Source organism: Palaemon carinicauda, chromosome 44, assembly GCF_036898095.1.
Source record: "Palaemon carinicauda isolate YSFRI2023 chromosome 44, ASM3689809v2, whole genome shotgun sequence".
NCBI lineage: Eukaryota > Metazoa > Arthropoda > Malacostraca > Decapoda > Palaemonidae > Palaemon > Palaemon carinicauda.
The window spans coordinates 32,185,091-32,206,356 of NC_090768.1; the positions used below are offsets into that span (position 1 = coordinate 32,185,091).

The 21,266-nt window shown below is 38.1% G+C and overlaps 1 protein-coding gene across 1 annotated transcript in view; it reads right to left on the reverse strand.

The window, feature by feature from the left end:
- r (carbamoyl-phosphate synthetase 2, aspartate transcarbamylase, and dihydroorotase rudimentary) overlaps window positions 1-21,266 on the reverse strand; it is a 309,516-nt gene that overhangs the window by 13,627 nt on the left and 274,623 nt on the right. Inside the window, 11 exon segments of the mRNA XM_068366994.1 lie at window positions 390-550; window positions 698-829; window positions 11,215-11,365; window positions 14,478-14,693; window positions 15,007-15,122; window positions 15,317-15,349; window positions 15,587-15,755; window positions 16,438-16,599; window positions 17,134-17,298; window positions 18,122-18,252; window positions 18,499-18,616. Of these exon segments, the coding sequence (XP_068223095.1) occupies window positions 390-550; window positions 698-829; window positions 11,215-11,365; window positions 14,478-14,693; window positions 15,007-15,122; window positions 15,317-15,349; window positions 15,587-15,755; window positions 16,438-16,599; window positions 17,134-17,298; window positions 18,122-18,252; window positions 18,499-18,616 (1,554 nt within the window).

Consider the following 21,266-nt stretch of genomic DNA (forward strand, 5'->3'; position numbering starts at 1 on the left):
TCCAAGAGAGTTTATTCAGTCCAAAAGAAAAAGCAAATGATTAAAACAGCCAGATGAGGCCACGGAAGTACATCAGTACTATCAGGCGACTCAAGTCAAAGTGAGAGTTGCTCATCCTCTTAGGTAGATAAGGCCTACATGCCACTTGATAGTAAACTTATGTTTACCTTGTTGAAAGTTTAAACGGTCGTTCCACCTTTGTTAAAGTCTTACTCCTATCAAAGGACAATGGTTTGTATTTACAAAGCAACAAATGCTGATTTCCTTTTCTTACATGAAGGATAAAACTTTAAAAATTATCTTAAACTAACCCATATAATCTTAAATTTATTGAATGAATTTCTCAAGAGCCAAAATAATTTTCCCTTCCAATGATTAATTCTACATACCTGAAGGCCATGAGATGTAGTGACACCTGGCAATCCTGATGGTATGACAGGTAAGGGACGGCCTGGTGAGGTATCTCTTCCTCTGATTCTTGAGGCTGATCTGCTTTTCCTCTCTGCATTATCTCGAACATTTAGATCCATCAGTACCTCACTGTAAAGTTCTGTGGAAAAATATTTGGTAAGAAATAAGTAACTACAGGACAAAACATACTGATTATGGATCAGATTTGAAACAACTACATGAAATACTGCAAACAATTTGCTATATGAAAGAAAAAAGAAGTATCTACTATGTCATGAACAAATACCTGTATTCTGATCAAGGGTCATTCCTGGCTTACGAGAAGGAGAGCTCAGCAATGGAGTTGTTAAAGTAGAAGGTGGGATTACAGGTTCTCCTGGAGTTGATATCTCCCCATTTACTATCTTATGGCCATAACCTGAAAAATAAAGGATTAATGCCTTTACAGTATATACTTTAATATTAAACGTTTACAAGAAAAATGTTATTTTTATTAATAAAATAAATTTTTGAATATACTTACCCGATAATCATGTAGCTGTCAACTCCGTTGCCCGACAGAATTCTATGGAGGGATACGCCAGCTATCACAATACTAGAAGGGGGTGTATTTACCAGCGCCACCTGTGGCCAGGTACTCAAGTACTTCTTGTTGACACCTCCTCAATTATTCCTCGGTCCACTGGTTCTCTATGGGGAGGAAGGGAGGGTCGATTAAATCATGATTATCGGGTAAGTATATTCAAAAATTTATTTTATTAATAAAAATAACATTTTTCAATATTAAACTTACCCGATAATCATGTAGCTGATTCACACCCAGGGGGGTGGGTGAAAACCAGTGTACAAGATTAAAGGATAGCTAAGTATCCCATATTTCATATAATCAGTTATCCACAATAACAATGAAATAATAAGTACCTGGTAAGGAAGTCGACTTGAACCGTTACTCTGCCTTTAATAAGATCGTCTTCCTTACTGAGCGCAGCGTTCCTCTTGGGAGGCTGAATCAACTCAAAGGTGCTAAAGTATACAGGGCTGCAACCCATACTAAAGGACCTCATCACAACCTTTAACCTTGGCGCTTCTCAAGAAAGAATTGACCACCCGCCAAATCAACAAGGATGTGGAAGGCTTCTTAGCCGACCGTACAACCCATAAAAAGTATTCAAGAGAAAGGTTAAAAAGTTATGGGATTATGGGAATGTAGTGGCTGAGCCCTCGCCTACTACTGCATTCGTTGCTACGAATAGACCCAGGGTGTAGCAGTACTCGTAAAGAGACTGGACATCTTTGAGATAGAATGATGCGAACACTGACTTGTTTCTCCAATAGGTTGCATCCATAACACTCTGCAGAGAACGGTTCTGTTTGAAGGCCACTGAAGTAGCCACAGCTCTCACTTCATGTGTCCTTACCTTCAGCAAAGCAAGGTCTTCTTCCTTCAGATGAGAATTTGCTTCTCTAATCAGAAGCCTGATGTAGTAAGAAACTGAGTTCTTAGACATTGGTAGAGAAGGCTTCTTGATAGCACACCATAAGGCTTCTGATTGTCCTCGTAATGGTTTTGACCTTTAGATAGTACTTAAGAGCTCTAACTGGGCAAAGTACTCTCTCCAGTTCGTTCCCCACCATGTTGGACAGGCTTGGGATCTCGAACGACTTAGGCCAAGGACGGGAAGGAAGCTCGTTTTTAGTCAAAAAACCGAGCTGTAAGGAACATGTAGCCATTTCAGATGTGAAACCTATGTTCCTGCTGAAGGCGTGGATCTCACTTACTCTTTTACCTGTTGCTAAGCACACGAGGAAAAGAGTTTTTTAATGTGAGGTCCTTAAAAGAGGCTGATTGGAGCGGTTCAAATCCTGATGACATTAGGAACCTTAGGACCACGTCTAGATTCCAGCCTGGAGTGGACAACCGACGTTCCTTTGAGGTCTCAAAAGACCTAAGGAGGTCCTGTAGATCTTTGTTGGAGGAAAGATCCAAGCCTCTGTGGCGGAAAACCGCTGCCAACAAACTTCTGTAACCCTTGATCGTAGGAGCTGATAGGGAGCTTACGTTCCTTAGATGTAACAGGAAGTCAGCAATCTGGGTTACATTGGTACTGGTTGAGGAAAACTGCATTGGCCTTGCACCAGCTTCGGAAGACTTCCCATAAAGACTGGTAGACTCTGAGAGTGGATGTCGTCCTTGCTCTGGCAATCGCTCTGGCTGCCTCCTTCGAAAAGCCTCTAGCTCTTGAGAGTCTTTCGATAGTCTGAAGGCAGTCAGACGAAGAGCGTGGAGGTTGGGAGTACCTTCTTTACGTGAGGTTGACGCAGAAGGTCCACTCTAGGAGGAAGAGTCCTGGGAACGTCGACCAGCCATTGCAGTACCTCAGTGAAACATTCTCTCGCGGGCCAGAGGGGAGCAACCAACGTCAGCCGTGTCCCTTTGTGAGAGGCGAACTTCTGAAGTACCCTGTTGACAATCTTGAACGGCGGGAATGCATACAGGTTGAGATGGGACCAATCCAGCAGAAAGGCATCCACGCGAACTGCTGCTGGGTCTGGAATCGGAGAACAATACAAGAGGAGCCTCTTGGTCATCGAGGTAGCGAATAGATCTATGGTTGGCTGATCCCACAGGGCCCAAAGTCTGCTGCAAACATTCTTGTGAAGGGTCCACTCTGTGGGGAAGACCTGACCCTTCCGGCTGAGGCGATCTGCCATGACATTCATATCGCCCTGAATGAGCCTCGTTACCAGCGTGAGCTTTCGATCTTTTGACCAAATGAGGAGGTCCCTTGCGATCTCGAACAACTTCCTCGAATGAGTCCCTCCCTGCTTGGAGATGTAAGCCAAGGCTGTGGTGTAGTCGGAGTTCACCTCCACCACCTTGTTAAGCTGGAGGGACTTGAAGTTTATCAAGGCCAAATGAACTGCCAACAACTCCTTGCAATAGATGTGAAGTGTCCTTTGCTCCTGATTCCATGTTCCCGAGCATTCCTGTCCGTCCAGTGTCGCACCCCAGCCCGTGTCCGATGCGTCCGAGAAGAGACGGTGGTCGGAGGACTGAACAGCCAATGGTAGACCTTCCTTGAGAAGAATGCTGTTCTTCCACCACGTTAGAGTAGACCTCATCTCTTCGGAAACAGGAACTGAGCCCGTCTCTAGCGTCATGTCCTTTATCCAGTGAGCAGCTAGATGATACTGAAGGGGGCGGAGGTGGAGTCTCCCTAACTCGATGAACAGGGCCAGCGATGAAAGTGTCCCTGTTAGACTCATCCACTGCCTGACTAAGCATCGGTTCCTTCTCAGCATGCTCTGGATGCATTCTAGGGCTTGGAAGATCCTTGGGGCCGACGGACAAGTCCGAAAAGCTCGACTCTGAAGATCCATCCCCAAGGAGACAATGGTCTGGGATGGAACGAGCTGAGACTCCTCAAAATTGACCAGGAGGCCCAGTTCCTTGGTCAGATCCATAGTCCATTTGAAAATCTCCAGACAGCGACGACTTGAGGGAGCTCTTAAAAGCCAGTCATCTGACGGAGCCGGACACAAGATCATGATACTGCTGCACAGTCTGTAAACTGTCAATCATGGGCAAGCGAGGAAGTACAGTGACAACCCGAATCTGTCTAGACTGTTTGGGTCGTACAGACAACTCCTTAACGGGTTGCTGAGGTTGCCCACTGCGTCACAACAAGTCCCTTCTGTTGGTTGTTGAACGTCTTCCCCGTGACACATTGACTCCGTAAACAAAAAATCCTCTAACAAGGACTAAGCTTGGACTGCATGTCATGCAACACAGCTCAAGGTCTATGGGAGCAGGTGTGGTAACAGACGGGATTAGCGGCTGAAGTGTAACCATTACCTTCCCTGTAAGCATGTTATGCTTAAATAAAAGTCCATAAGAGGTTATGCAGCTAAAGGCTCCCTCCAAATGACAGAGTCCTCAAGGGAATATCAGAAGGAGGGAGAAAAGAACTTTCTCATCTACAGGGACCTTATCCTAGAAAAGCTAAGTTCTCTGAGTGAGGGTTCACTGGTGCAAAGCAGCAGACTAGAAGGCAACGTTATGAAACTGCTTGACAGTCTAGTGAGTTGGCAACAACCCAAGATGTGTTGAGAAGCATGCGGTAAGGTATGCAGAGCATGATGTATGCAGAGTATGCTGTATGCAGAGCATGCTGAATGCAGAGCATGCTGTATGCAGAGCATGTTGTATGCAGAGCATGCTGAATGCAGAGCATGCTGAATGCTGAGCATGTAGGAAGTAGAGCCTGCTGTAAGCAGAGCCTGCTGAAAGGAAAGCAGAGCGTGTGCATGGCGTTTAACATTTCTCAGAAATTCCATGACCAGTGCTAGAGTGCTTAATGCATGCTTGCATGGGGTTTAAACCATGGTATGCTGAACAGCAGAGTCAGAACGAGCTGGAACAACAACAGAGGTTTCCTCAACTTGAGGGAAAACCTGAGGTTCAGACTGCATAGGCTGAACAACAGACGGAGCAGAAGGCAGGTGCAAGGGTGAAGGAGGTTGACTCCTAGCAAGAGTTGCACCCAAGGATTGTACCAGCTAAGCGGAGGACGGAGGCGGAGTAGTCCGTTCCTGTTCCTGAGAGATGAGTGGAGCATGAGAAGGTTGAGGCTGCGCAGAACAAGGTAAAGTTCTAGCAAGCTGAGGCTCCTGAGGCGCAAGTGCATGGTGTAGATGAGCTTGCCTAGATGAGGGTTGAACTCGGTGCAGCGCTGGTTGAGCAGACAGACTCACGGAGGGGAGAGGTTGTTGTACCCCAACCGAGAGTTGCACCACTGGAGGAGCAGCAAGGGGAGGAGGAGGAAGAGTGTAACTCTCCTGATCCCAAAGCAAGGGTTGCCTTAAAGAAGGCTGAGGCTGAACAACACTGTGAACAGCAAACTCCGAAAGTGGTTCAACATCGTACGCCTGGCAGATGGAGCTGCGACTGGGTGCAGCGAGTGCAGGCGGGTGCAGCACAGGCTGAACGGGTGCAGGAGGTTGGTGCACCACCGGTGCAGGCGGGTGCAGCATAGGTTGAACGGGTGCAGGAGGTTGGTGCACCACCGGTGCAGGCGGGTGCAGCACAGGCTGAACGGGTGCAGGAGGTTGGTGCACCACCGGTGCAGGCGGGTGCAGCACAGGCTGAACGGGTGCTGGAGGTTGGTGCACCACAGGTGCAGGAGGTGCAACACTCTCAGCACGACACTCACGCATCAAGTCCGAAAGCTGTGCTTGCATGGACTGTAGTAGAGTCCACAACATCATACGCCTGGCAGATGGTACTGTGATCAGGCGGAGCGAGTGTAGGAGGAGGGAGTGTAGGCGGAGGCGGTGGAGCAACACTCTCAGCCCGACACTCACTCATCAAGTCCGAAAGCTGTGCTTGCATGGACTGTAGTAGAGTTCACAACATCGTACGCCTGGCAGATGGTGCTGCGACCAGGCGGAGCAGGTGCAGGCTGGGCGAGCACAGGCGGAGCAGGTGCAGGCTGGGCGAGCACAGGTGCAGCGAGAACAGGTGGAGGGAGTGCAGGCGGTGCAACACTCTCAGCCCGACACTCACGCATCAAGACCGAAAGTTGTGACTGTATGGACTGCAGTAGAGTTAACTTGGGGTCGGCAGACACTAAGTTCTGCTGAGGTAAAGCCTTAACAGCAGAGATCTGTTGTGGCAGAACCTTACTCCTCTTAGTCGGAGTGTAATCAACTGATGACTTAGGAGAGTCAGAGCTAACCCAACGACTGCATTCGGGTTGTGAACTTTAACTTCGTACGTCTGGCATAGGTCTGGACTTAACGTTTAAGAAGTCTTGAGACCTGAGACCAGCGTTACTCTGCCTTTATTTTCTCCCCTAATCTCTTCTGCAGACGAGCAAAATAAGGGCTCAATCGTCTGCGGGTGGGAGTGACGGTCTCGGTAAGACACGCCCACAACCACCGAGAATACTTCTGTGCGCCGATCAAGGCCTGCTGAACCCTTATGCCCTTCGACATTGCTTCTCCCCTGGGCTTGGGAGCTTGCAAGAGGTCCCGGACTGGGAGGACGACTGGCGCGCACAAAAGTACCCTCACGCACTAATCACTTATCACTTTGATTTCTGTTTGCACTTATTTCACTGAACTCGAAACTTAAGTGGTTTGTACCTGAAATACGCAATTCTATCCTTTCTCAAAGTTAGTAATTGCGAAAACAGAATTACAATGTAACAGAAAAATCTAATGAAAGATAAATCAGTGGTTGGAAAGAGACTAAACACTAGATCACTCTAGAAACGTTTAGTTTCTTCCCCTAAAGAGACTAGGGAGAAGAGCAAAAATCGATAATGACGTTACTCGTACGCCTGGCAGGCTTGAATGAAACGTTTATCCTCTTTCTCCCTCCGTCTCTATCTCTCTCTCTCTCTCTCTCTCTCTTGACTTAGAACCTGAGAGAAGAGCCCAATCATATATATCGTTAAAACATATTATTGTTAAAGGAAAAAACTGAAAAGTTCCTTTATTAGGATCAAAACCATTAAGTTAAGAAAGAATGAACAAAACGCTAGACACGGTTACTCTTACTGCAACGTGAAACCGTGAACATTCTTTCTCTATCGTAACGATAGAGTGCAAGTTGAACGTTCTGAACGTCAACAACTGCAGAGACAAAACAAAACGTTAGTTCAGCTTTGAAAACAGTACGAGACTGTCAAAGAAAATCTTTCAAACTCTGTGGCGGAAATAGCATAATATGTTAACAGGTAAAACCGAAATGACGGGCTCAAAGTTTATTAACTTCGGTAAAAGACCGCCTACTATTAGGAAGGTCGAATATAAACAAATATAAAAATTAATTTTAATGAGTTTATAATAAAAGGAAGTTAATCGAAGAGGCCTATAAGAGGCGGAGAGATATAAAATAAATCTATAACTTTGTTAAGCAAAATTAAGAAAGAGAGTCTATACTCTCTTAGACACCAACACTTCCGTCTAAGGGAAGGGTCGGCCATTGAAAGGTGAACGAGAGTTCATACTCTCTCGTCACCAAAATTAATCAAATTAATTCCAAAAGCTAACTAAGCTAATATAGAAGTTTTCCAGTAAAGCGACAGCCGAAATCAAAGAGAAATACTTCACCAAAGTCGTGAAAATACTCCAAGAACATAAGCGTATCCCAGAACGTCTTGCCGGAAGCACGACAGAGGAATAATTGAGGAGGTGTCAACAAGAAGTACTTGAGTACCTGGCCACAGGTGGCGCTGGTAAATACACCCCCTTCTAGTATTGTGATAGCTGGCGTATCCCTCCATAGAATTCTGTCGGGCAACGGAGTTGACAGCTACATGATTATCGGGTAAGTTTAATATTGAAAATACAAACATTATCTCTAAAATATTAACATGTACAATTGTAAATCTTGGCTAGTACAGTGGTAACGTGTCTGCCTCGCATTCGCGTGGCAAGAGATCGATCCCCGCCCAGGGCCGTGAGTTTAAGCTGTTTACTGGGGAGGCTACTGCTGTGGTAGGGCACCACAGTGGGGGGTTGGGCTTGCCCGGCTGACGTTCTGGTGAGCATCTATTCTGATGGAACTGGAACTGAAACCAGACACCTTTTAACCTTTAATCCCCTTCCAGATCTTATCTTATTCATACTATAAGAGTTTTTACCACCTATTCAAAGACATTGGAATAAATTAAGTGTTCACAAAGAATGAAATAATTATTATTCTATCATGAAAACAGATAAACTTCAAAAAATAAATCCTGGGAGTTATACATTAACTTAGTTGTAATCTTGTTGGTATACATTTGGCAGAAGAAAAAAATCTTGTGCAAAAGTATCCTACTCAAAAAGAAAACTGAAGCAAGGTGAATGAAGACCTGACTGGCAAAAGGATTAAAGTGGTGTTGCAGAGTGGCTTAGTATTATTATATTTATACAATATAGTACAACAGAAGATGGGAAAGAGACATTATTACCTCCCATCACTATGGGCTGACAATCAATTTGCAGTAGCCTACAGGTGCATTAAATTTTCATATTGAATGTGATTGTCTTTTTCTTTGTCATCTTCACTTACAGTATTGAATATTATTTGGTAATTTGCTCTATAGTACTCTGAGCATACTTTATTAATTTGTTGAGTGGTGTCATTGTTAGGAATAATCTCTCAAGAGCTTAAAATAATTACAGTAATATGGGGAATAGTATTATTTATATTATTATCACGGTATTATTATTTAAGTACTTGGGGTCTGTTGTTGTAGCAAATGGTGGAGTGTAAGCAGATGTACGTCAGAGTGAATGAAGGATGCACTGTTGGGGGCACTTATGGGAGTAGTAAAAAATAGAGGGTTGGGCATGAACGTAAAGAGAGTTCTGTATGAGAAAGTGATTGTACCAACTGTGATGTATGGATCGGAGTTGTGGGGAATGAAAGTGACGGAGAGACAGAAATTGAATGTGTTTGAGATGAAATGTCTAAGGAGTATGGCTGGTGTATCTCGAGTAGATACGGTTAGGAACAAAGTAGTGAGGGTGAGAACAGGTGTAAGAAATGAGTTAGCAGCTAGAGTGGATATGAATGTGTTGAGGTAGTTTGGCCATGTTGAGAGAATGGAAAATGGTTGTCTGCTAAAGAAGGTGATGAATGCAAGAGTTGATGGGAGAAGTACAAGAGGAAGGCCAAGGTTTGGGTGGATGGATGGAGTGAAGGAAGCTCTGGGTGATAGGAGGATAGATGTGAGAGAGGCAAGAGAGCGTGCTAGAAATAGGAATGAATGGCGAGCGATTGTGACGCAGTTCCAGTAGGCTCTGCTGCTTCCTCCGGTGCCTTGGAAGATCGCGGAGGTAGGAGCAGTAGGGGATTCAGCGTTATGAAGCTTCATCTGTGGTGGATAATGGGGGAGGGTGGACTGTGGCACCCCTAGCAATACCAGCCGAACTCAGTTGAGTCCCTTGTCAGGCTGGGAGGAACGTAGAGAGGAGAGGTCCCCTTTTCTGTTTCATTTGTTTGATGTCGGCTACCCCCAAAATTGGGGGAAGTGCCTTGGTATATGTCTGTATTATCATGTAATTGAGCAGTTTTATGTATGTATGTATGTATATATATATGTATATATATATATATATATGTATATATATATATATATAATATATATATATATATATATATATATATATATATATATATATATATATATATATATATATATATATATATATTACATAAATGGATTACAATTTCTAATGAATCTACTATGACACATACAAATCTAATACAGTGAACTTTTATTATGGTACATAAAAAACATAATGCAACATAGGAAATCCAGAGATTTAGAATGAATAGAATCATGCATACGTGGAAGTTGGAAAGCAAGTGGTGTCATTTAAGAAATCTCTCGATTCTGAAATTATGTTATAACCTAGTAAATAAGTTTCTTTATGAAAATGTTTTTATCATGTGAATAGGAATTTTAGTAACATCCCATGAAATTATGTAAATGTACAGTTCTTTCATTACAAAGATTTTCACAAGAGCATTTTGGCGATGAAATTTTGTCATGAATCACGTTACAGCGGTAAAACACGTACAGTACTCAAGTTGGGGTATATAAAGGCAAAGTTTACATTGCTAAGAGACACCTCTCTGGCAGTCAACTTGATAACTACAATGTCCTAGGAAGCAGATAAAAAGTTAAGTTTACACCATGGCTACTGATATCTCTGTTCTCTTGTAAATATCTAATCTCTGTAATGATAGCTTTACTGTACTGTGTTGAACTTTTATTAAAGAAACGGAGAGTTAATGATTGTCTATGCCTAGAACTATATTGTGTTTGAACTGCTTATTGAATTCAAGTGTAAATATAATTGTCTAAGCCAGGTGCCATTTTGTGTTTGAGTTGCTTTAACTAAACAAAGTGTTAGAAACTCTAATTAGTCACTGTCTAATTACTAAGCCTAAAATTTTATACAATTTTCTGTTAATACAAGTACTAAACTGTTGATTGAAACCAACTGTATAATTTGGACCAGTGCTCTGCCTGTAACAGCACATAAGCATCTTTCGTAGTTACAGTATTTAATTGAATACGATACTTTGTTGTTTTCTCACGATTTAGCACAGGCAAGTGTGGATTAAGATGTAAATTCAGTGAATATGTAATCTGTTTGGTGTGACCTGCTTGTTACTCTTTTATATGCATTACAGTAAGTGATAAATTTGTAAAAATTTTTTAGTTCTTTAAACTTTTAATAAAATTGTTTTTGTAAGCTATCCATATTTAATATTTAGAATCTTTTTTTTTTTTGTATAACACTGTTACCACACTAAGTCTGGTTGTTATTACAGTACTGTTAAACCTAAACCGTAGACCTAAAAGAAATAAGATAATTTCATGTAACTAATTATCCTAATAGAATTTCTGAACTTTTAAAACAACTAACCTAAGTCATACTTAGCCATAACAAACCAATAATACTGCATGGATAATTTAAAAGTAGTCTTGCCCGAGACATTTTCCTTGCTACAGTAAAGCGAGTATGTGTGCATTTTAATTATTCTTTTTTTACAGGCATTCTCCATGGCTTCAATCATGAATACTATTGGTCTTACTGATGTAGTGAATATTTGCATAGGATAAATTAACATAAACTGCTAGTACGGGGGGTAACTAAAATAGAGCAAGGGTTAAGTAAGAGTAATTATACCCTCCAAGTGTGTCGCTTCCCTTTTTCCTGTATTGGGAATCTTCTCCTGAGTTTCATTGAATAATCTAACAAGAACACTGTACAGTAAAATATATAGCCTACCCTGAGAGTTTGGCTGATTTTGAGGAAGTGGAATACTGTTAAGGTGCAAGGGACTTGGGAAGACTGGAGGAATGCTGGTTGCACTGGAAGGAGCTGGAGTAAGAGGCTGAGTTTCACGAACATCTTCTCCAAATCCAGGAGCAAGCAACACCTGAAAATATTTTTAAAGATGTTATTGTAAAGTTCACTTGATAATAACAGTAAAACCAGTATTCATCTTAGTAAAATAGAGCACAGTACTGTGCACACTTTTTTTTTCATACAAAATTTGATTATAACTACTGTACACTTGAAGTTCCATCGTTATTTAAAGTACAGCATATACATCACAACCTTTCACACAGTATATACAGTATATATATCTATATATCTATATATCTATATATCTATATATCTATATATCTATATATCTATATATCTATATATCTATATATCTATATATCTATATATCTATATATCTATATATCTATATATAGATATAGATATAGATATAGATATATATATATATATATATATATATATATATATATATATATATATATATATATACATATACATATTTATATACAGTATTAGGATGAATAGAAAGACAGCTAGACTTTAATCAACCAAGAAAGCAGGCAGGCTTTAGAAATGTGTATTCAACAACTGACCATATCCATGTAATTAACCAGCTAATAGAAAAATCAACAAAGTATGACAAACCACTATGTAAAGCATTTATACACTATGAGAAAGCTTTGATTCTTAAAAGCTCAGTAGTAATGAAAGCCCTTCAAAGACAAGGAATAGATGAATCTTAAGTTAGAACATTTGAATATAACTATACAGGAAGTATAGCAATCATTAAACTACATATATAGGAAGATGATTCCAATTCAGAAAGGTGTTAGACAGGAAGACTCACAGCATGCCTAAAAATTTTTTCGAAGAATTTAGATTGGAAAAATGTCTTAATTAATATTAATGTGGAATACCTTAAGAACTCAAGATTTACAGATGACATACAGTAGTTGTGTTTAGTGAATCATGAAAGGAATTACAAAAGATGATGGAAGATTTGAATAGAGAAAGGAGAAATGTAGGACTGAAAATGAATATAAGTAAAATTAAGATGATGTTCAATGAAAAAGCAAAGACAACAAATAGAGTTATGGATGAACCTCTATAGATTGTTAATGAATATATGTACTAAGGACAGACAGTAAGTGTTCCTCCAGAACACAAGATCGAAATTAAAAGTGAGATAAGTATGGGGCGGAGAGCATTTGGTAAACAAAATGAGATGATGAAAAGTAAAATGCCACTTTCTCTATAAAGAAAAGTATTTAAGATATTCCTACCATTATTAAATTATGCATCAGAAACTTGGAGCCTTACAAAAGCCCTAGAACATAAGGTTACAAATCAAAGAGCTATGAAAAGAATAATGATGGGAATAACACTAAGAGACAGAAAGAGAGTATCATGGTTTCGAGAGCAAATTCAAAGAGGAGGATAACATGTAAGAAATAGAAATGGGCAGGACATATAATGAGAATGACAGACAATAGTTGTACATTAAGAATAACAGAATGGCTCCCTAGAGATTTCAAGAACAGCCGGGGAAAGAAAAGAGGGTGGATTGGTGAACTAAGAATGTTTGCAGGTGTGGACTGGCATAGAAAACCTATAAGTGGAAGGACATGTCTAAGGCCTTTGTTCTGCAGATGGTGGAAAAGGATTGGACGGGATTGGTAATAAGATATTAGCTAACCTAGAGTATGCTGATAATGCTAGATCTCTTTAAGGGATTCAGCAACTCCAGATTCTATTCAGGAGATGGAATTAATGCAGAGAGAGAAGCATCATATGCATATGCAACTACTGTACCTTGTTTTTTAGGCCAAACCACATATCATACATTCATAAGATAAAAAGCAATAGGCTGAGGACACTACATTAAAGAACACAAGACATTACATTCATATACTTTTTATGGTGCCCATCAACAACTACTCTTTGCAATCTATTGCTTAAAAATTTGATTAGGACGTTAAGAAAGGATCCACATATTCCCATTAGTTTGCATTGAAAAATTGGATCATGATTAAGACTGTCAAAGGCAGCACCAAAATCAAAGCAAATCATACGAACTTCCTTACCACAATAAAAAAAAAAAGACACGGGCAGTACATGAAATGATAATGTCAGATAATAGATGGACATTAAAAATAACAGAGAGGGTCCCTAGAGATTGCAAAAGAAGCATGGGAAGGAAGAGATGATGATGGATTGACAAAACAAGAAAAGTCTGCTGGTGTGGACTGGCATACAACGACCATAAACAGACACATGTGGAAGGACATGTCCGGGGCCTTTTTCTGCAGTTGGCTAGTAACAGCTAGTGTATATATACATTTATACATAGATTTACATAAAAATAAAATATGAATACTGTATAGTAAAGCACATAATAGCAAATAGGCATACTGTAAATTTAGATTACAATGTTAGATGTGCCCAGTGCATAAAATGATTAGATCCTTATTAATATTATTATTTTCATTATCATTACTTGATAAGCTACAACCCTATTTGGAAAAGCAAGAGGCTATAAGTCCATGGGCTTCAACAGGGAAAGTAGCCCAGTGAGGAAATGAAATAAGGAAATAAACTAAATGAGAAGTAATTAACAATAAAATAAGATATTTTAAGAACAGTAACATAATTAAAATAAATCTTTCATATTTAAACTATAAAATCTCAAAAAAAAAAGTCAGAGAAATAAGATAGAATAGTGTGCTCGAGTAGATCCTCAAGCAAAAAAACTCTACCCCAACCAGTGGAAGACCATGGCACAGAGGTTATGGCACTACCCAAGGCTAGAGAACAGTGGTTTGATTTTGGAGTGTTCTTCTCCTAAAAGAGCTGCTTACCATAGCTAAAGTCTCTCTTCCACCCTTACTAAGAGGAAAATAGACCCTGAACAATTACAGTGCAGTAGTTAATGTCTCGAGTTCAGAAGAATTGTTTGGTAATCTCAGTGTCGTCAGGTGTATGAGGACAGAGGAGAATATGTAAAGAATAAGCAGAGGAGACTATTCAGTGTATGTGTAGGGAAAGGGAAAATGAGCCGTAACCAGAGAGAAGAATCCAATGTAGTACTGTCTGGCCAGTCAAAGGACCCAATAACTCTCTATGGCAATTATATTTCTCCAGTGATAATGCCAGAATTAAATTATAGCTAAATTTGAGTTATTATGCAATTAAAGTAACCGTACCTGTCCGTCAACATATGCTACCTCTCCACGTAGAACTACCCTTTGAACACGACCAGTGACTTTCATGCCAGCAAAAGGTGTCCACTGGGCTTTGCTGAAAGGCGGCTTGTCAGGAATAGTCCATTGTGCATCTAAATCAACTTCAATGTAAGTCCTAGGCTGACGTGGAAGATGGAAGATTCTTCGTGGGTTATGATGAAGTTTGTTGATTAGATCCTGGAAATATTCAGAGATTCTGTAATGCTGTATATGCTTTGGATTTGCAAATAGAAACAAAAAGGGTATACTTTTATTAACAAATATGTTAAAATCAAGCTTAATTACATAAAGTAGTATATCTGTACACTACATATGGTATAACTTACATCTACTGTATCTTCCCTTCAGAATCTGATATTGCTTTAGTATTTTGCACAATAAAATCAAGGATATTTTTTTATTTCATACATATACCCAAATGCCACTAAAATATCATTAGTAAAAAAAGTTTCATGAAACTCCTTGGAGAGCAGAAACAGTAAAAACTAACCTCCATTGACAGTCTGCCCTGAGTCACTGCAGTCAGTAACAGAGGTAGCATTGTCTCCAAGCCAGGGAATCCTGGAGGAGCTTTAAGCCCTGTTTTCTCCTCTAAGGTGTGGGGAGCTAAAGAATAATATTGTACATCATCATAAAAGAGAATTGGCATCAGAGAACACTTCAAAAAATAAAGAAATATGTTATACATGAAGTCTACAGAACTTATACTATGACACTATTTCACTAAGATTGATACACTATAAAATAAAACTACATTTATAATAGAAAACAAAGATTTGAATGAAAAATTCATCACTTACCACATTCTTTAAAATCCTCTAAATCTGAATTTTCTAAGAAGCATGAAATGAACCACATTTATTGTATTAAATATAAACCCAAACATCTGAATTATGATAAAATTTTTACATTGTGTATTTCATAAATGGTTTTACTGCGTAAGGTCCTAAATACAAAAATGAAATGAAGTTATTCATTGAAACAAATGAGTAAATACCTTTAAGGTTATCTTTTCACAACTGCATATATCACAAATAAGTGTTGCAAAATTAATAACGACTGATCCTCACCATGGTCAGTTGCAAAACAATCGATAACATCTAAATTTTCCCAGAGAGCATCCTGGTCTTCTTTTGTGACGAGTCTCGGTCTAACCTCTCCTTTCTGCCCCAGTCGATCTAAATCCTCACAGGTTAGGAATAAGTGGTGTGGACACACTTCACATGTCACTGGAATTCCCTGAAAATTAACATACATAACAATACAGCATATGGGCAATTTGAAGGCTGTTTTGTCTCCTTTGGTCTTTCCTGTCACTATAACCCAAGTTTTTCTTACCATAATCTTTAATCCTGCATTATCCACTGTAGTCATCCAATTTTTACATATTCCTATGGTAATTCCTTTAGATTATTGTGATAATGCGAAGTCACCTTTAACTAGAAGTTTCAAGGAGTCTCCCTTTTAGCATTTTACTATAACTTTATCCTTAACGGACACCAACATACATATCGTTTTCACTAAATCTTGTATCATGATCTAACGGCACTACTTTCTTGAAGAATTCTTTGACTGTACCCTTCTAACACTACTTTGCTGGGTACAGTGCTTGGCAGAATGCTTTCTTACTCAACAAATATACAAAATAAATTCTATTTAGCTATGTTCTTCATTAGTTTCCACATTTTACAAATGCAGAGATATTCAGAAGTGCTAAAACTTTAGAGTTGATAATTATCAAAATCTGAATCCTGCATAATATGTTCTCTGTGAAAACAGCATTCCTTTTCTACAAAATACAAAAATAAAGTTGAGACAGCATGATACCTGATAAATTCATACTCGAGAAATTATCAATTTATAAAAGTGGGCCGCCAAAACACACAACATATGCTTCATATGGACATTATAGTGAACTTACTTTAGCCTTAGCTGCACGAATGAGGAGAATTTCTTCCTTGCGAGCAATGTGACAGACATGAAGAGGTCTTCCAGCAAGTTGAGCCATCATGAGTGCAGCTGCTGTAGTACGACCCTCAGCATGTACACACACTGGTAGGTGAACAGGCCAGGACTCCAAGTGCTATCAAGGGTGACATGTACATGTTCTTATATTGAATACTAAATAGCGCAAAGCAGTGGAAATATTCATATAACAATTTTATACAACTGATTTCATAGAAAAATAAAAAAAATATTATGCTTTGTGCAGTTTGATCGTTTTTACTTTCAGGTTAAAATTTCATAACATTCTTTTTCTAAATTGAATGGAAAAACTTGGAGACTTTTTGAACTCTCCTTCTGATAATGGAAGCATTTCAATATGCTAAAATATATTTTAAAAATTCTACAGCTATATAATCCTATCTTCCCTATAAGAATACAGTATAATTAAGTGAAATCTGTAAAAAGACAAATTCACAACAAATTATCGAGTTGAGAAATAAGTACAAATTAGAACTTACCATTCAGATTGAAAAATCTACAATATTTTATACTTAAAATCTTCATACAAGTTACCTTAACATCTTTTGAACTAAATATACTTTTGTATTAAAAACAATATTTTCTGGCCTGCTCATTCATTTGTGCAGTTGCTTGCATTAAACTTGTTTACCTTCAACCAAGTGGTCGTGTCATCCAATTGCAATGTTGTGAATGTCTCATTCAAGTACATCTTCAATGCTGCCACTCTAGGCGCCAGCTGAGCCAAGGAGCTGTAGTTATCAGAAGATGCACCGACAAAGATGGCATAATCGCAGCGAGCTCCCCGACTTGCAAGCTAAGGAAAGAGTTTATGAAATTTTATTAATCGCAGCGAGCTCCCCGACTTACAAGCTAAGGAAAGAGTTTATGAAATTTTATTAATCGCAGCGAGCTCCCCGACTTGCAAGCTAAGGAAAGAGTTTATGAAATTTTATTATGTGGTATGAAAAAGTTGAATATGCAAGTAGTTTCTTTTTATATGAATGTAAATAATAAAGTATCCCCAAAATGGCTGGTATTATGGAGAAAGACTACTATAAGACAAAAACTTATCGGCTTTCAACAGGTTTTTTAATGATATTTTGTTTAACTTTATATAGGTATTCTATATGTTCCAAATCCAAGATTCAATATACAAATTCACAGCAGATATACTTTTTCCAAAACTAGTGTAATGAAACGATTGAAATATTACAATTAAGAATCCCATAAAACAATCCAAAGCTAATTTTATAAAATACTGTCATCACAATCACAACAATATTTAATATATTAAATTTTTCAGTTGATATCTAAAACATTTTTGTCAATTTATAGAAGTTTTGAATAACACTAATACTATTATTCTGTGATTAACCTCGATTCAAATGTGATATTACATTGAATGACTTAAAATTAATAAAATATTGATGACTAAAAATGCTAACAGTTGAAAGTTTTCTGAAAAAACCTGTATTAAATCAACAATGCCTTTAACAAAATAGATTCAGAAGATCAAAATGGTTTAAACCATAAATCTTATGTAGTTATTTATTATCAATGTTAATCCATGAATTATTATAAAAACATTGCTTGTCCCAACATTTAAAGCACTTAAGATTGCACATCACGATCATCACCTCCTTAGTGTACGTTAAAGCTGCGAGATCAGTAACAGGAGGCTGGGTATTGGGCATTGCACATATCAGAGTTACGCCCCCAGCAAGTGCCGCTGCTGTACATGATGCCCAGTCTTCCTTGTGTGTTGCACCTGGAAAATATTCTTTGATGAAATGCACAACACGCATGATTTTGTCATCAGTGCAATGGTTAATTGCACCTCCCTGAACTTGATTTGCACCAATATCAGCTTTCATGGTAAATATCTATTCTTATTTATAAATCCAATAACATTCTATGAAGAATTTCAATGTGCAGTACGTGAAAAATAGGGGTTACAGACAACGTTTATCAAAATAGCATGCATTCGAGTTACGAAAACGTTTAGAATTCTCACCTGGTTCTCTCACATGGACATGCACATCAATAAGACCAGGAAGTTTCACAATTCTTCGCGATGTCACACAGTCCACGTGAGTTTTCAAATCAGGCGCACCTCCTATCAGACGCAAAGCCTGACAATGAAAAAAACCACATTATTAGCTACTACAGTACACAGCATGAATTAACATTAATTACAATGATGATGAGCCACTATTTGCAGCAAAAGGTAAAATTTATAAAACTAATAGTATGAAAAGAATAATCTTGATATAATTCACAGAAAAATAACCAGCCACAATAATAAATAACAAAAGAAAAAAAAAACATTAAAACTAATAAAATATAAATTATTTAAGACAAATATTCTTTATGATCTGTAACATATTAAACTGAAAATTAGTCAAGTAGGCATAACTAGAGAAGGAATAATATTAGAGAAACACCATATTTCAAAATATTGTTAAACAACATTAGGTTAAACACTATCTTGCAAACCACTTCTTATCATACATGTTTAGGAAATAAGGAAATCAATTTAAATGTTATAGAAAAAACAACCAGGTAATTAAATGAATTTAGCAACAATACAAAATACCTTTTAAATATACTAGATTAAGTAAATCTACATATCTACATCATACCGAAAGATGTGTCTTAAATAGCACATCAAATATATGAATAAAGGGAAATATATAAAAATATGACTAGAGATATTTCTAAATCAAACACACAAGCAACACACTATGGAGAATGCATCTAAGCTTACGTCAAGAGATGCAGTTACAAAATTCTTAATTTCTTCAACACCAACAAAGCTTCTTTGCCTCTTTAATTTTGTCTTCCTGTGTTCCTCCTCCAGTCTTTCCTCTTCTATATCCTCATGTTCCCTGAAATCGACAATCTCTGTCCCATTTTCATTTCTGGCCACGGAGCTCTCCCTGCTACTCAGTGGACTCGTTGCTATAGAGGAGCTTCTAATTATAGAAGGGCTCTTACTAATCCCACCTGCATCTTTCAAACTCACCTCAGGGATGTCCAAGTGAGTCTTCGTTACACTGGCCACAGCAGATTCATCAAGGCTCGGTCTGTTCATATTTTGATCCTCTTTCAGGTTTGATATCATACCTTTATGGAGGTTCCTGGCTCCTTGAATGGCATGAAAGGTAGAGCTTTCTCTGACAGATCCCTTAGCCTTCAAAGGCTGAAGGTTCTTCATTGTTATTGTAGAATTAGTATGCGTGGTCACAGAATTGTGGGTTTGGCCATGGGAAGCATTATGCATTGGACGAGTTACTAAAATATGGTTGTTTGCAATGCAACTAGCTCCCTTTGTCTCCTTCCGAGGAGCTAAAGGTGGCTTTGCTTCTTTTTCTCTTATGGCAGAACGAGTAGACCTTCTTCTGTGGGTCACAGAGTTTGTGGCTAATTTCACTTCATCAGGACAGTTAGGCAATTCACTCATGTTGTCAGACAGTGGTATGCACTAATGATCAATAATATAATCAGTGAAATGTAAATTCTCAGGAGGACTTATATAAAGGAGCAAAACGTTCTTGTCTCCTCTGAATGCAGATAAGCTACTTTTAGTCGTGATTTTTCATTTTATTGTATCATTTCTAAAGGCTTTACTAACTGCCGAGTCTTTTGTGGAATTCTGGTCTTGTCTTCAATCTGAAGCTTATGCTGAAGACAACAAAGATCAAATTAATGACAAAACAATTAACATGATTGTTCATTCGTTACTTTTGAGACAACAGGCTTAACTAGAGATTCAATCAACTGAGGATTAATATGTATAAACGTAATGTGGGTCTCACTTCAATAACAAATAACAAAAAATAATAATAATAATAATAATAATCATAAAAATAATCTACTCTTCCAAGTTATTCTAAACAGGGATATGAAGACCAGCAAGGAAATGTACCAAAGGAACACCATAAAGGTCAACGACTTAGGATCATTGACATTAAAAAATGAGTGGCATGATCACAAATTTCTATTTTAAAGCCTTAAATGTCCTATTCAGTTGAAATCGACCATGAAAATCATAAAACCAAACTTTCGAAAGAGTTGTTTAAAAGATCTATGATTTTGCTTATTTCATACAATTCGAGAGAGAGAGAGAGAGAGAGAGAGAGAGAGAGAGAGAGAGAGAGAGAGAGAGGAGAGAGAGAGAGAGGAGAGAGAGAGAGAGAGAGATATTATCAACTAAGTTCACTTGTTAATCTTCATGGATTGAATAGTTATAATTTCAATCTATTTTTGCAAGAAACAATTTAGAAACTATTTCTTATGGAATGGTGTTACCTTGAAGATTCGCAATGACGATTATAATTTATATACATACATACATATATACATACATATACACACACACACACACACACACACACACACACATATATATATATATATATATATATATATATATATATATATATATATATATATATATATATATATATAGCGTGTGTATATGTATGCGTGTGTGTGTGTGTACTGTACATAAACGTGGGTGTTACATACATACATACATACTATATATATAAATATATACACACACACACGTGTATATATATATATATATATATATATACGCACATATATAAATTATATACACACATATATGTATAAATATATATATATATATATATATATACATACATATATATATATATATATATATATATATATATATATATATATATATATATATTCATGTGCATATGTATACACATATGAGTGTATACATATACTAAAATTCCAAGACATTCGTGA